Source organism: Candoia aspera, chromosome 4, assembly GCF_035149785.1.
Source record: "Candoia aspera isolate rCanAsp1 chromosome 4, rCanAsp1.hap2, whole genome shotgun sequence".
Taxonomy (NCBI): domain Eukaryota; kingdom Metazoa; phylum Chordata; class Lepidosauria; order Squamata; family Boidae; genus Candoia; species Candoia aspera.
Window position 1 is genome coordinate 90941575 of NC_086156.1, and position 16653 is coordinate 90958227.

General features: G+C 36.3%; 3 protein-coding genes across 3 annotated transcripts; all 3 read left to right on the plus strand.

Moving 5' to 3' along the window:
* The first annotated feature begins 1146 nt into the window (after window positions 1–1146).
* LOC134496579 (olfactory receptor 14A16-like) lies at window positions 1147–2106 on the plus strand. Its single transcript, XM_063302297.1, has one exon. The coding sequence runs from the start codon at window positions 1147–1149 to the stop codon at window positions 2104–2106; it is 960 nt and encodes a 319-aa protein (XP_063158367.1).
* Window positions 2107–8300: 6194 nt separating this feature from the next.
* Window positions 8301–9257, plus strand: LOC134497315 (olfactory receptor 14A16-like). Its single transcript, XM_063302983.1, has one exon. It carries the CDS (start codon window positions 8301–8303, stop codon window positions 9255–9257), a length of 957 nt encoding a protein of 318 aa, XP_063159053.1.
* Window positions 9258–15089: 5832 nt separating this feature from the next.
* On the plus strand, window positions 15090–16007 carry LOC134497316 (olfactory receptor 14A16-like). Its single transcript, XM_063302984.1, has one exon. It carries the CDS (start codon window positions 15090–15092, stop codon window positions 16005–16007), a length of 918 nt encoding a protein of 305 aa, XP_063159054.1.
* The last annotated feature ends 646 nt before the right edge of the window (window positions 16008–16653 follow it).

Genomic DNA, 16653 nt, shown 5'->3' on the forward strand with positions numbered 1-16653 from the left:
CACTGATGTTAGCAAATTTGAGTACACAGACACACACATTAATTTCCCTTTGGTGGGAGTGGGGAGAAAGAGAGAGAAGGAAGGAAGGGAATTATTTATTGGAGTTAATTTTTGGAAAACTTTCTTTGAAATAACATTTCCTTCTCATTAACTTTATCCCATTCTGAAAGATTTGGCCTTTTGTTTGAATCCTAGGTGGAGAGAAATTTAGCAGAATTATCTATTTCAGTATATCTATCTTATTATATAAAAAATAGCATGTATGTTGGATGAATAAACATGCACCCCCCCCCCTTCCTGAATAATGTGACCCCTAAATTTGGTGTAAGTAACTTATGGTTGACAGTTGAATTTACATTCATTTTTAATTATAGATGACTACTAAACAGATATTAAGAATGATATATATTTATAATACCTCTCTCTATATACAGTACTGCATCTCCTTCAGTAACTATGTTTTACAATCTACAATAACTAACTTTTGTTCAAAATGATTCAAAGATAGATAATAAGCAACCAATTCACCATGACAGAGTTCTTTCTGATGGAATGTTCTGTTTAATGTGATTTGCAGTTCTGAATTTTGCCATTTTTTCTTCAGTTACTTAATAAACTTAATTATATATATTTTTAATAATGAAAAAGTGAAGTGTATATAGATGTAGATTTAAATGTAGATATACACACATGCAGACATACAGTATATGGTTCATTTTTTTTTGTATGGGAAAATTGATTTCAAAGAATACTTTTACAAATATTTTTACATAATTTGAACTCTGGGTCATTTTAAAACTTGTACATAGATAATTTGCTCCCCCACTTCCCTTCAACACATTGTTGTTCTTCATCAACATCCTGATATGTGGAATAGATTTCATTCTCTTTAGAATTTTTAGGGAAACATTACAAACATCTCTGCAAAATTTCACAATACTGTTACATGCATTACAGGAAAAAAAATGTCCTTGCATAGGGAAGGAATGAGCATTTTTCCTCCAGTCTGAATAATTGTGTCCATTTATCTCTTGACATAAATCATTTTGACAATGAATTTAACTATGACATACAAGTAAATTTAGATGAGTAATTACATTTTTTTTCTCCTACTAATCTCCAGTCATAATCTATTTTTTGTCCAGAATGAGTGAAAGAACTGGAATGGCCAACCAATCCACTGTGATGGAATTCATTCTGATGGGATTTTCTGATACTCGTGATGGACAACTTCTACATTTTGTCATGTTTCTATTCATTTACTTATTAGCCCTAACTAGGAATGTGATCATTGTGTCTGTCGTGATCCTGAACCACCACCTGCACACCCCCATGTATTTCTTTTTGGTCAATTTATCTTTGGCTGATATTTGTTACATCACAACCACTGTCCCCAAATCAATGGCAGTTTCACTGACAGATAACAAAATAATTACTTTTCCTGGGTGTGTCACTCAAGTTTTCTTAATTGTTACTTTTGCAGTTTCTGAGGTTGCTCTGCTTACCATCATGGCTTATGACCGTTACGTAGCTATCTGCCATCCCCTACAATATAGTCTCATCCTAAACTGGGATACATGCAGTCAGATGGCAGTTACTTCCTGGGTCAGCTGCCTGATTAATGCATCTCTACATACTGTCACGGCTTTCCAATTAAACTTCTGTGGGCCAAACATGATTGGGCAATTTTTCTGTGATATTCCTCAGTTACAAAAAATTTCTTGCACTAGTACAAAAGTTAGCCAGATTATTATATGGATAGTTGGATTTATCATAGCTTCATTTTGTATTGGATCCATTTTTGCTTCTTATGGCTACATCATCTCTGCTGTGCTGAAGATTCCATCAACTGAAGGCAGGTACAAAGCCTTCTCGACCTGCAGTCCACACTTGACAGTTTTCTCTTTATTCATCACTACAGGTTTGTTTTTGTACATGAGACCAAATTCTTTTTCCTCTCCAAAAATAGACTTACTCTCTGCTGTTTCATTTACAGTTGTGCCTCCCGTTCTGAATCCCATCATTTATAGCCTCCGGAACAAGGACATTCAAGCAGCTGTTTGGAAATTAAAATCAAAAATCAAAAATAATTTCCTCACTGATTGAATTGTCTTCAGTCTGACAAATATAATATTCTGCTAATGGATTATACTTGTGATCCTCCTCACATGGATCTTTCTCCACATTTACAGTCTAAGGTATAGGACAGCTTTTTGGTTTGAATGTTGCAGGTATATTGGATATAAAGGAGGGGAAGTGAGCACCACGTAGGACATATTTTTGTACAAAGGATTGGCAGCATAAATATTGGACTGGGTCTTTTACTCCTAATTGTTTACAACTGTTACATTAATATAAGATATATTATTTGGAGCATTTTTCTCAATAAAAAAAATGAACAACTATAATGATTTTGGCTTATTTGTTTATATGGTTTTCTCTTTATCTAGTTTTATGATTTGTGTGGTGAACAGATCAAGTTTTAGGTCAAATTTAGCAGTAATATTGAAAATTTAAAAGGGTTCATAAACTTTTAAACATTACTGTATTTATTATCAAATAAGATGATACATAATGGGGAGGATGAGAGAATAAGGATGTTAGCAAAAAAAAAAAAAAAAAAACAACAGAATGAAATGTATTTCCTGTGATTTAAATAGGCTGGTAGTTGTTCCCAAACACTAAACCTGTGACTTGGACAAATTCACTTTGTTAAAATCTCTGATAGTTTTAGGAAACTTTGAGAGATACCAGCACAACTATTCTAATGGGTTCTAATGCATCTGCTTCTCAGAGAGCCTCCAGATTTATTATAGGATTTCTAATGGGACTTAGAGCTTTTATGGGACAGAGATTTGGCCATGGAATTCAAAAGTGGTTGCTAATCTGGAGACCATCTAGAATAACTTTCTGAGGAACATTTTTGATCTGCCCCAGAGTATCCATGTTCCACATTTAATCTCTATTGGACTTTTAAATATTAGTTATTAACGTTGTTTATTCATTCAGTTGCTTCCAACTCATCATGAATTCATGGACCAGCCCACGCCAGAGCTTCCTCTCTGTCATCAACACCTCCAGCTCCCCCAGGGATGAGTCCGTCACCTCTAGAATATCATCTATCCATCTTGCCCTTGGTCGGACACTCTTCCTTTTGCCCTTCACTCTCCCTAGGATCAGCATCTGCTCCAGACTGTCCTATCTTCTCATTATGTGGCCAAAGTATTTCAGTTCTGCCTTTAATATCATTCCCTCAAGTGAGCAGTCTGGTGTTATTTCCTGGAGTATGGACTGGTTTGATCTTTTTGCAGTCCAAGGCACTCTCAGGATTTTATGCCAACACCACAGTTCCAAAGCATCGATCTTCCTTCTCTCAGCCTTCTTTATGGTCCAGCTCTCACAGTCATAGGTAACTACTGAGAATACCATTGCTTTAACTATGCGGACCTTTGTTGTTAGTGTGATGTCTCTGCTCTTGACTATTTTATTGAGATTTCTCATTGCTCTTCTCCCAAGGATTAAGTGTCTTCTGATTTCCTGACTGCAGTCAACATCTGCAGTAATCTTTGCACCTAGAAATACAAATTATGTCACTGTCTCTACGTTTTCTCCCACTATTTGCCAGTTGTCAATCAAGCTGGTTGACAGAAGCCATAATCTTGGTTTTTTTGAGGTTTAGCTGCAAGCCAGCTTTTGCACTTTCTTCTTTCACCTTCATCATAAAGCCCCTCAGTTCCTCCTTGCTTTCAGCCATCACAGTGGTATCCTCTGCATATCTGAGATTGTTAATGTTTCTTCCAGAGATTTTAACTCCAGCCTTGGATTCCTCAAGCCCAGCATGTCGCATGATGTGTTCTGCATACAAGTTGAATATGTAGGGTGAGAGTATACAGCCCTGCCATACTGCTTTCCCAATCTGAAACCAGTCCGTTGTTCCATGGTTTGTTCTTACTGTTGCTACTTGGTCATTATACAGATTCTTCAGGAGGCAGACAAGATGACTTGGTAGCCCCATACCACTAAGAAATTGCCACAATTTGTTATGGTCCACACTAATTGAATTGGCCAGCTACTTCCCTCATTTTAATTGGCATTTCATTTAGACATATTCAGCATTCTTCCTCAGTTTTATTCCTATTAATTTCCAAAATGAAGTCCCTGTAGGTAAAAGTGAAGATACTAGTAGAAATACTGAAATTAAATTGCCATTTTCAATACTTTTATTCATGCCTTTTGGGTAGCCCAGATATAGAAGAAAAGATCTTACTAACATTGCTAATTCTGGAAAATGATGTACTAGATTACAACTGTTGTCCTCAATCACGTGCCTGATCAGTGTATCTTAGGGTCCTTTCCTTTCCTTTCCTTTCCTTTCCTTTCCTTTCCTTTCCTTTCCTTTCCTTTCCTTTCCTTTCCTTTCCTTTCCTTTCCTTTCCTTTCCTTTCCTTTCCTTCCCTTCCCTTCCCTTCCCTTCCCTTCCCTTCCCTTCCCTTCCCTTCCCTTCCTTTCCTTTCCTTTCCTTTCCCTCTGGAATTTATCAAGAATTCCCTTCCCTTTCCCTTCCCTTCCCTTCCTTTCCTTTCCTTTCCTTTCCTTTCCTTTCCTTTCCTTTCCTTTCCTTTCCTTTCCTTTCCTTTCCTTTCCCTCTGGAATTTCTCAAGAATGGAACTGTCTGTGCCAGTGGTCTACTGTAGGTGAGAAGGATGAAGATGGGGAGTTAGGCTGGGCTGTCCCATAGAACAAGGACTAGAAGTAACACTTCTCAGTGCAAATGTTTCTTCACCAAATTTAGTCTCCTTCAGTTACTCCCTTTGGTAATGATTTCTGGGTGTCCTGCGCTTGTGTTCCCTCTCTCTCTCTCTTTTTCTCTCTCATACAGAAGCCTGAAACATAGAATCATGCTAGAAACAGTCCCCACATTACTTGAGTAAAATGACTCAAGATAAAACAACCCAAAGAAGATGTTTCCAGAAATTCTTCGCTAGGAGCCTTGCCAAAGTAACTCTGAAGCATTTATGGAGACATAAACCCCCCTGCTGGATCCATTCAGCAACCTGTCTGGTCCAGGATTGTATCTCCCATCACAGACACAATATTCATTTCAGAAGCCTATTGTCATGCACATGACAGCAGGAGCCTTCTTCCACTCTTGCTGTCTGGCTCCTCACGTTTATCCTTTGGGGAAATTTTGGAACAGGCTTCTTTTACATTAAAAGCTCAGGTTTTATTTTTAAAATTTTACAGAATTACAGGGTTTTTTTTTTTTATGTATTTTCTCTTTGCTTAAAACGTTTCCTTTTGTTTTTGGTAAATATTTTTTTATTATATTGTTGGTATGTCTGCTTGAAAATGGATCAATAAAAGTATTTGGTTATTGAAAAAAAGGAGTTTTATTTGTATTATTTGCTAAATTTAGCAGGGTTCTTAATTCCTGATCGTATATATATGGAGTTGGTTGAGTTTTATTCCTTTTCTGTTCTAAATATAACTTATTCCACAAATAAATGAAGTGATATTTCTTCTGTACTGATATTATTAGTATTTTTTTTTTTTTACCCACACTATTTATATGTAGCTCAAGTTGGCGAACAAGCCTAATACTCACATTCCATCTTAAAGGATGGTTTGCTTTCCACCTACATTATTTGATCTTGGCTCTTGCATATGTGTCCAATGAAAATAATATTTGTTCCATAAACATGTACCTGTACACTGAGTGGTCTATAATACAACACTGATGAATCATCCCTATTAAGGAACAGATTAATCCTTGGTCAGGATTCAGATCCTGTTTCTTAGGAAGTATTGATCCTAGGGGATATTGTCATAACTCCATTTCAATGGGGGAACCCTGATACACTTTCAAGGTTCTGTTCTTACACCTTCCAACAATAATGTAGAGTTTCAGTAACCCTTGCAGTGTCTCTTTCTTGGCCTGACCTACTTTGAAGGGCTGGCTATATGTACTGTCCTTTTTAATTCTTCTGCCCTTTTCAGGATCCTTTCCAGCTCTTTGAAAAGACTGAAGAAAACAGCTATTGGAGAGACAACATCTGGACTGAGGGGTTCCTTCCTGATGAATTTAGGAGCTACTGTTGTTTTCAGACATTCTTGTGCCTGTGTTCCTGTGCTATACTGCATGTGCACCTGTATAACTATGTGTTCTGTATGTAAATAATAAAATAAAGCAGTTCATAACTAAAGATTTATATCATTCTTAATAACCCTTAGAGGAAAGGGGGGAACATAACCTCAAGTCCTCCAGCTGGTTGAAGAGTTAGCAGCACGTTTCATTAAGTGATCCTATAAAAAAGAAAGGCTCTCCTTTGGATGATCACTTGAGTAGTCAGCTTCTCAAAATTTCCTACACAAGTTCTGTGTAGGGAAAAAAAAAGGTGGGGGCTAAATTAGACAGTAAAAACACCTGCTAAATATTATGAGTTAATGGCAGGTCTTCCAGTTCAGAAGAAAAAGAGAAGGTAAACTTTCTTTATTAACATGGTAATTGGGGTGATCCCAAAGGAGAGATTCCTTGAAATAGAACAGAAAACACAGATGACACATCTTCTTTCTCCAAAGCAAAACTTTCTTCTACAATACAGCATGTATATTTAAAGAGATTGACAGAGGCTTCTCAGTCAGACTTAAGGGATAGGAGGAGAGTATTATAAGATGAATTATGTTTATATCTTCTTACTCGAGAAGTAGAGCATTTCTGAGCTCAGATAAATAGTTACAAAGTTGTAGTCAGAAATAAATTAGTTATATGTTGAATCCAAATCATATAATACTAATGAAAGCCACTTGATGGAAACTCATGGTTGGTATTTGATGCTTTCTTTATACTGATATAATATGTAATCAGATGACTTTTTCTTATAGATTGAATAAGTTTATTAGAAATCTGAAAATATTAATTCGTATTAGTTAATTTGATACTATATTGAGATATTTATTATGTTCAGTCTGCAAACTATGCTCACCTGTCCAGCAGTCATCACATTGAACTCAATGAGCCTGACAGGTGCAGTAAGTCTTTTTAGAGAATACAAATGAATGAATGAATAAATGAATGAATGCCAGGAGTGTTTGTAACCCTATGACTGTGTGTAACAAACATCAACTAGCAATTTTGTAACAGTTAAATTAAGTCCCACTGATGTTAGTAAAATGGAATACACAGAAACACACCTTAATTCCCCTTGTAGGTAAAGAAAGTGAGAGAAGGGAGGGAGGAATTATTCACTGGATTTTTGAATTACTAGAAAATATTCTTTGAAATAACACTTCCTTCTTGTTAATTTTATCCCATTCCGCTTTTCTTGGAATCCTAGGTAGAGGGGAATTTAGCAGAATTATCTGTCAATATTGACCTATCTCTGTAAAACATAACATGTATGATGAATGAATAAATATGCAACCCCCTCTTCTGAATAATGCAACTCTTTATTTTGGGGTAAGTAACTGAGGGTTGACAGTTGAACTCACATTTGATTTTAATCACAGTAAGTACTAAATAGATATAAAGAATGAGATATAGCTATAATACCTTTCTACATACTGTATATTTCCTTCAGTAATCATATTTTGTAGTCTATAAGAATTACTTTTTGTGCACAATGATTCAAAGATATATAATAAGCATCTACTTCATCTTGATAGCATTCTTTCTGATGGGATGTTCTAATTAATTTGCAAATTCTGCATTTTGTCATTGTTTCTTCATTTGCTTAATGTAGATATATACATTTTTCCTTCCCTTCCTTATATAGGCAAACTGATGTCAAATACTACTTTTAAAATATTTTAATGCAGTTTCAATAAGTGGATCATTTTAAATGCTGTACACAGATTTTTTTCCCCCACACTTTCCTTAGTGCATCAATGCTCTTCATCAAAATCCTGATATTTCATTTTATTTTAAATATTTTAACATAATTTCAAGGAATGGATTGTTTCAAACCTTGTACGCAAGTATTTATTCTAACATTCCTATTATGGCTTTTGACTGGCATCCTGATATTGTGGAATGCATTTTATTTTCTTCAGAATTCTTTAGGACAAACTGAGGATTTCTGCAAAATTTAAATTACTATTACTTGCACTATAGGAAAAAATAATGCCCATGCATAGGAAATGAATAAGCATGTTTTCACTGATATTGTTTGCTGTGTCCATCTGAATTTTGAAATAAATGAATTTGACAATAATTTTAACTGTTCTGGCAATAAACTGATATTAGTAATCTACATAGAAACTCACCCTCCCCCCATTGTATTCCTAATTTGTTTTTGTACAGAATGATTGAAGGAACTAGGATGGCCAACAAATCCACTGTGAGAGAATTCCATCTGATGGGATTTTCAGATGACCATGATGTACAATGTTTGCATTTTGTCATGTTTCTATTTATTTACTTATTAGCCTTAACTGGAAATGTACTTATAATGTTGGTTGTGATCCTGAACCATCACCTGCACACCCCCATGTATTTCTTTTTGGTGAACTTGTCCCTGACTGATATCTGTTACATCACAACCACTGTCCCCAAATCAATGGCAGTTTCACTGACAGATAACAAAATAATTACTTTTCCTGGGTGTGTTGCTCAGGTTTTTTTAATTGTTACTTGTACTGGTTCTGAGGTTGCTCTGCTTACTTTCATGGCTTATGACCGATACGTAGCTATCTGCCATCCCCTACAATATAGTCTCATCCTGAACTGGGATACATGCAATCAAATGGCAGTTTCTTCCTGGGTCAGTTGCCTGCTATATTCATCTCTACAAACGGTCATCACTTTCCAATTAAACTTATGTGGGCCAAACATGATTGGGCAATTTTTCTGTGATATTCCTCAGTTACAAAAGATTTCTTGCAGTGATACAAAAGTTAATGAGATCCTGAACTGGATATTTGGATTACTTGTGGGCTCCTTTTGTATTGGATTCATTTTTGCTTCTTATGGCTACATCATCTCTGCTGTGCTGAAGATACCATCAGTTGAAGGCAGATCCAAAGCCTTCTCGACCTGCAGTCCACACTTGACAGTATTTTCTTTATTCATCTCCACTGCTTTGTTTTCATACATGAGGCCAAAATCTCTTTCCTTTCCCACTATAGACTTACTCTCTGCTGTTTCATATGCAGTTTTGCCTCCTGTTCTGAATCCCATCATTTATAGCCTCCGGAACAAGGACATTCAAGCAGCTCTGTGGACATTAGTATCAAAAATCAAAAAGAGTTTCCTAACCTGATTGAATCATCTTCAGTCAGAGAAATATGATATTCTGTTAATAGAATGTCCTGGTGAAACCATGACTGATTGTCCTCACATGCACCTTTCTCCATTATTATACTCTAATATATACGCCTATCTCTCAGGCTTTTGGTTTGAATGTTGTGGGTATTTGGGTGTAAAGGAGGGGAGGGGGGAAATTATTTAGGATATATCTTTTTGCAGGTGACTGGCAGCACAAATATTGGACAGGGTCTTTTGTTCCTAATTTATAATTTTTACATTAATAAAATATTTGTTGTTTGGATCATTTTAGTCAATAAATAAATAGGTAAAGGTAAAGGTTTCCCTTGACGTAAAGTCCAGTCGTGTCCGACTCTAGGGGGCGGTGCTCATCTCCGTTTCTAAGCCTTGGAGCCGGCGTTGTCATAGACACTTCCGGGTCATGTGGCCAGCAAGACGACTCGGAACGCCGTTACCTTCCTGCCGAAGCGGTACCTATTGATCTACTCACATTTGCATGTTTTCGAACTGCTAGGTGAGCAGGAGCTGGGATTAACAACGGGAGCTCACCCCGCCACGCGGTTTCGAACCACCGACCTTCCGATCGACAGCGGTTTAACCCGCAGTGCCACCGCGTCCCTTAATAAATAAATAAATACTGTTTATTGTTAGGTTATTGACTCATTTATTTAATTGGTTTTCTCTTTATTGAGTTTTATGCCTTATGTGGAGACAAAAATCATGTTTTAGGTCATATTTAGGCAGAAGTACTGAAAATTCAGAAGAGTTCACCATCTTTTAGGCACCACTGTATTTACTTTCAAGTTATGTGATACATAACCAGGTGTCTTCTTTCATGTATAGGCAGAACAAGGAAATTGATCAACTATACTAGATCACACCTATTTTTATTCAATCAGTAATAACCATAACTGGACATATTACAGGACTTTTTTTTTCTTTGAAACAAGTACATACTTTTTTTAAAATAAGTTGGTTTGGAGATGTTTATCTACCTGACTGAGGCAACATACAAATACTGCCTAAAGATTTCATTTATTATTTATTATGTATTATTCACATTTCTATTACCACCCATCTCCCCCCAAGAGGGGGACTCTGGGCAGTTTACAATAAATTTCTCCTTTAAAACCTCAACACATAAAATTACCAAGTCAGCATTTACAATACTAAAATAATAAATATAAATATAAAATCCAGTGGGAAGATTTCCATTTGGTAGGGAGAACTCTACCTCACCAGTACCCCCAGGAAGATCTTTTGCCCTTCCCATCCCAGCCAAGGCAGCAGAACCAGGTCTTCAAACCCTTCTGGAAGATCGGGAGCGAAGGGGCCTGCCTCACTTTGGGGGGGGGGGCAGCATGTTCCAAGGAGTGGGCTCCACTGCAGAGAAGGTTCGCCTCCTGGATCCCACCAAGTGAAACTCCCTTGCCGATGGGATCCACAGCCTGCCCTGTTAATATGTTTTCTACTACAGACTAAGGTTACTAAGGTAACTAATCATTTTGGCCAGGTGAAGAGGTTGAATTTAATTGTCCCCTTTTCATGTGTTAATGGTTGCATTGCCTAAGAGAACTTGCCTGGACTTGTTTTTAGTTTCAGTTTCCCTTCTGTGTAGGCTTGCAGACAGTATGCAGCTGAGAGAAATCTCTCCTCTCAGCAAACAGCCTTTTAAATATGTTTGCTTTCTGTAAATAAAATTATTTTTTTAGTAATGCCTGCTGTGTGACTTTTCTGGTCTCTCCTGGGCCAAAGGCTTTCCTAGCACTCTGCCAACATGCCCTCCCAGCATGACTGGGTGGGATGGGTCAATGTTATGGGGATGAGATGAGAAGAGTTATTTATGAATAACTTTTTTTCCACCATAAGCAATAGAAGTGTGTCTTTGTGTTTTCCCTCTTTATTCAAGTCAATCAAATCCAATTCTGGTCAAATATAATCTGATCCATCTCCACTTCTGTTAAAATCAAGCTGATTACATCTGACTGTTCAAGAAATCATCTTCTGCAGTCTCTTGGAGAAGAAAGCAGTTAATTTTTTAATATCTACATTGATCCGTGAAACAGTATAAAGTATAACAAATGATCTTTTCTAGGTTTTGAAATAATTGTGATACATGCTTCATTCAATAAAGAACATGAGATACAAATGTCAAAATTTTCATTATATTGTGGTTAGAGTTTGGGAAAAAGTATATCAACAAAGACTTTATATCATTCTACCAAAAACCTGTGAGACCCTGGTGTTTTACTATTAATTATAATCAGAATTTCTTTTTGCTCTCATCCGTACCCAAAGGAGCAACTAGTAACTGATTTTTTTAAAAAAGTAAGCATGAAATGAAATGAAACATGTTTTTCTAAAATTTTGTGTTCACCATAGTACAAAGATATTCTGAGTTGTTCCAAATGAGCAGAATGTGCCACTAATTTCTTGTTCTGTTGATTTGCAATACATTAAAAAAAATAATGCTAGCCTTCCTGTACTGTAGCAGGAACCAATAACCACACTAGCATTAGAGTTTAGATTAGATGGATTTGTATGAATTGGAGGGAGGAGAGGAAAACAAAAGGTAAGTGTGTGGCCAGATAAAACAAGATGGAAGAGGAAAAAACACACCGTTTGATGAGCCAAGTTTAATATCCTTCCTGGCTTCACCCCAGTATTCCACTCAATCCGAGATGAGTCCCAATGGAAGGGGAAAATCTCCCCATGGCCCAATTGACAATGGAGACCACAAGATCTGCTTGAGCCAAGTTTCTTGAACTGCACAGAAGACAGAATAGAATATTCTAAGCACTGAGAGCATGGCAAGACAAAGCTTATACAAAGATCTGGTTTAAAGAAAATGGACAGTTGGTCCTGAACTGATATTCATACTGACTTAGTATTTTTAGCTTTTGATTTGTTTAGTCAGCAAGCCTTCAGTGACTGTTATGGATCATCAGGGGATCACATTCCCCTTCTCTGGTACATAGGCTCTGAGTTTGCAGTTTCAGCCCCTTAGAAAGCTATTTGATTCTCAAGTGTTAGGCTGAGCACTGAAGCCTCCGTGAAGCCATTTGTGTTAAACTAAACTGTTTTATTTGTTACTTTCTCCTTCAAGAGCTGATCTGGTAAATTATTCCAGCTTTTAAAATATGCTAGGAGCAATGGTGGTTCATATGGGAATATTAATTCTAATCAGGAAACCATATAGGTTGGTGAATGGGCATAGTTCTCTTTGCTAGGGTGAGAAAGTGACCGGTGCCGTTTGGTCATTTCAGAACCTCATCTGACCATTACAGTAGCTGGAAGTGTTTATGGAAAGTGCCAAGGGAGATCTCAAAGGGAAGCAACATAGCCATTTTACTTTGCCATTAGTAGTGAACTTATGATGTATGAAATTATTTTTTATGGAACACCTGTGAATAATTTTACAAGGGTGATTGTCTTTCAAAGCTTGGAACTGCATCCCAACCCTTCCCTGGTTTTTCTGCATATTTAGGGACAGAAGCAGGAAACATGGACTGCAATCTTAACTATTCTCATGGATGTTTGTTCTAAAGACAAAACATGCATTTTTCAAAGTGTATCAGTGAACAAACTTCCTTATTGATTGTATAATATCAAAATTGTAAAATATCAAATTGATGGTCATGTAAAATTCAACTGCATTCTTTTATATTAATACACTGTATATCCACAGTGTGAGGGGAGGGGGAATAAGGAGGTCAGCAAAAAAACAAAATATATGACCTGTGATTTAAGGAGCTGGCAGTTGTTCCCAAACACTAAACCTGTGACTTGGACAAATTATCTTTGTCAAAATCTTTGATAGGTTTAGGTAACTTTGAGAGATACTAGCAAAACTATTATAATGGGTTCTAATGCATTTGCTTCTCAGAGAGCCACAAGGTTCATTATAGGAATTCCAATGGGACCTGAGCTTTTATGGGACAGATTTTGGCCATGGAATTCAAAAGTGGTTGCTAATCTCAACGTCATCTAGAATAGATTTCTTAGGAACATTCTATATCAGCCCCAGAGTATCCACGTTCCACATTTAATCTCTATTGGATTTTTATGTATTAGTTACTAACAATAGTTAAATATTATTACATATTAAATTAATATAAGTTATGAAAATATTCCAAGCAATGTGATAGTCTCCCATTGGAACATTTTGTTGTATCTTATCATTGGCATTACTGTAGGAAAACCTGCTCTCAGGTATTCTGCAGCAATATTTTGCCCTCAGTGGAAAATTTTAAGCTCTGGGCCAGGAAAAAGATAGCTGACTGGTTCTTTCAGCAGGATGCCAGGCAAGATGCTTATTTAATTCAGTGTTTTGTTTTGTTTTCCTTAGAGTATGATGATAGATGAGAGATAGATAGCAGATGATAATCAGTCCTTTTCTTGTTTTGTAATTTAGACTTTCAGTTCAGCATGAGAATTATGATCAATCTCTGGGGAATGAATCCTTGAAGGATAGTAGAAAACAAGGGTGACATAAGTGTTCTTTCTTTCAATTCTTCTTAGCAGAGAGTTACAATCTATAAAATGGTGGAAAAGCACAGGTGAGTTTGTACTGTCAACTTCCAAGCATATTTCAAGACAGCAAGAAAAGTAGTGGTAAGTAGAACACTCAAGTAAAGACCACAATTCCTATGCGCTCAGGATTTTAGCTATGAAATCACTGTGCAATTTTGCTTGCATGAAGTCCATAATGTATAATGCCATAAAAATCCCCTTTTCAATTGGATGTGATTTTTCTCTAGGCTGATAGAATCCTGCTACTTTTCACAGATCAGCTTTAAGAGCTGAGATATTGTCCAATTAAAGATGTTTTTCACCCTAATTTAAAATGTATATGATCTGAAGTGTATGTTTGTTTTCAAGCATTTCTGTCTGATGCAACGAAGGTATAAACTGGGATAAATATGGCTTTATTAATAAAAATGCAGTATGTTGGCTACATCATTACTCATGATGTCATAATACTAGAAAGGAGCTCTTTGTAAGTATTCAAATATACTTCTGTTGCTTATTTTTTACAACATTTCTTTTTTTACAAAATTGACTCAGTAAACATATAACAATGATCTGATTCTATTTTCAAAAATGTGTTTAATTTGACAAATATCTTATATTGGCTGATAACTCATTAACTTCTTTATGCTGCAATTGGATGCCCACTTACATAGCTGTTGGTTCCACTATTTCAGGGAATGCACATCACACAGACACATATATATGTAAAACCCAAGAGGACTGTACAGTAACACTCAATAAAATTCTGTGTGTGTCTGTGTGTAAGTATGCTCAGCACAGGATCTCAATTCTATATCCAGTTTAACTTAAGGAAGTTTAGTTAAACTTCCTTAAGTTTAACTTTTAATAGAAATGTGTAACATTATAAAATTAATCTCTCTCTTCCCCCAAATGTAGCTGTAATTTTTTTCCTATTGAAATATGGTTAATTAAGTTATTATTTAGTTCTTTAATTATTTTATGTAATCCATTCGGACAGAGGTGGATTTGATATATCTTGTCATATATAACATAGAAAGGACAAAAAATATTGTGGACATGTTTTTAACAGTATGAGGTTCCCCTTCACATTTTAAGAATGGGTAACACTGACACGAAGAGTCGGAAGCGACTAAACGAATAAACAACAACAACAAACACTGACACCTGAATATATTTCAAACACTGCGATAATTATAATTTAATAGTAGGCATATTATCAATATTACCATGAATAATTATCTACCCATATTTATTTCCTCTACTAGTTCCCTATGATCATCTCTTTCTGTCCAGAAGGAGTCCAAGAAACTCAATGGCCAACCAATCCACTGTGACAGAGTTCCTTCTGATGGGATTTTCGGATGACCGCAATATGCAAATCCTGTATTTTGTAATGTTTCTTGTCATTTACTTACTAGCCTTAACTGGGAATTTTCTTCTGGTGGTAGCTGTGATCCTAAATCACCACCTTCATGCTCCCATGTACTTCTTTTTGGCAAATTTGTCATTCTCTGATGTTTGTTTCATCTCAACTATTATCCCTAAAGCAATGGCCATTTCTTTGACGAACAATAGGTGGATCTCCTATGCTGGATGTGTTGCTCAGGTCTTCTCAGTTTTCACCTTGGCAGGTTCTGAGGTTGCCTTGCTCACCATCATGGCTTATGACCGTTATGTGGCCATCTGCCATCCCCTGCAATACAATCTAATCCTGAACTGGGATGCTAGTATGCAAATAGCAGCTGCTTCTTGGCTCACCTGTATGATCCATGCATTGCTACAAATTGTAATTGTATATCATTGGAAATTCTGCAGGTCATATAGGATTGAGCAGTTTTTCTGTGATGTCCCCCAGTTACAGAAGATTTCCTGTACTGATACAAGAATTAGCCAAATTCTGATTTTGGTTATAGGAATTATTGTAAACTCATTTTGTACAGGATTCATTTTTGCTTCCTATGGCTACATCTTCTCTGCTGTGCTAAAAATTCCATCAGTTCAAGGCAGATATAAAGCTTTCTCAACATGTGCACCCCATTTGATGGTTTTTTCTTTATTTTTGAGCTCTGCTGTGTTTGCATACGAGAGGCCCCAAAGTCTTTCCTCCCATACTTTGGACTTGCTTTCTGCTGTTCTCTACACAGTTTTGCCCCCACTGCTCAATCCCCTCATTTATAGCTTCAGGAACAAGGGCATCCAAAAGGCTGTATGGAGAATGCTAAAAAAATAAAAGTGCAAGTTTTATGTATGGAGGGTTTTTTATTATTATTTATAAGCATTGTCCATATAGCATACAGTTCTCTCACTAAACTCTCCACATTAAAGCAATCACTCTTTGGGTCTTCCAAATGCTTAGAAATGTTATTTACGATCTAAATGATAGAAGGGGCACTTAAAGACTTAAAGATATGGCATAGAATTGTCCCACCATGGTAATATTTGGTTTAATGTCTTTTGGGGAAGAGAAATTGTGCTTAAATATGTTGGACTATGCTGAATTCAATATTGAAAATTTGGAATTTATCAAGGAATGAGGAGGTTTGAGTTATTGTAACTGTTGTGTTTTGTGGAAGATAATTATGTTACAGTGGGAAGACAATATCCCCAACTCTACTTGAGTAAATGTCTCAAGATAAAACAACCAAAAGAAGACATTGCCAGCATCCAAAATTTCTACCCGAAGTAACCATTAAACATTTTTTATGTTTAATACATATGATTATAATACATAATCATATGTATTATTATGGATCCATTCAGTAACCTGTCTGGTCCAGGATCCTATTTCCCCTCACAGACACAATATTCATTCGAGAAACTTTCAGTCATGGCTATGACACTGTTGCTGTCTGGCTCCTCATATTTTTCCTTGGTGA

What these genes read in the sequence shown, in the direction of transcription:
- LOC134496579 (XM_063302297.1), top strand. Translation starts at nt 1,147, where the DNA reads ATGAGTGAAAGAACTGGAATGGCCAACCAATCCACTGTGATGGAATTC.
- LOC134497315 (XM_063302983.1), top strand. Translation starts at nt 8,301, where the DNA reads ATGATTGAAGGAACTAGGATGGCCAACAAATCCACTGTGAGAGAATTC.
- LOC134497316 (XM_063302984.1), top strand. Translation starts at nt 15,090, where the DNA reads ATGGCCAACCAATCCACTGTGACAGAGTTCCTTCTGATGGGATTTTCG.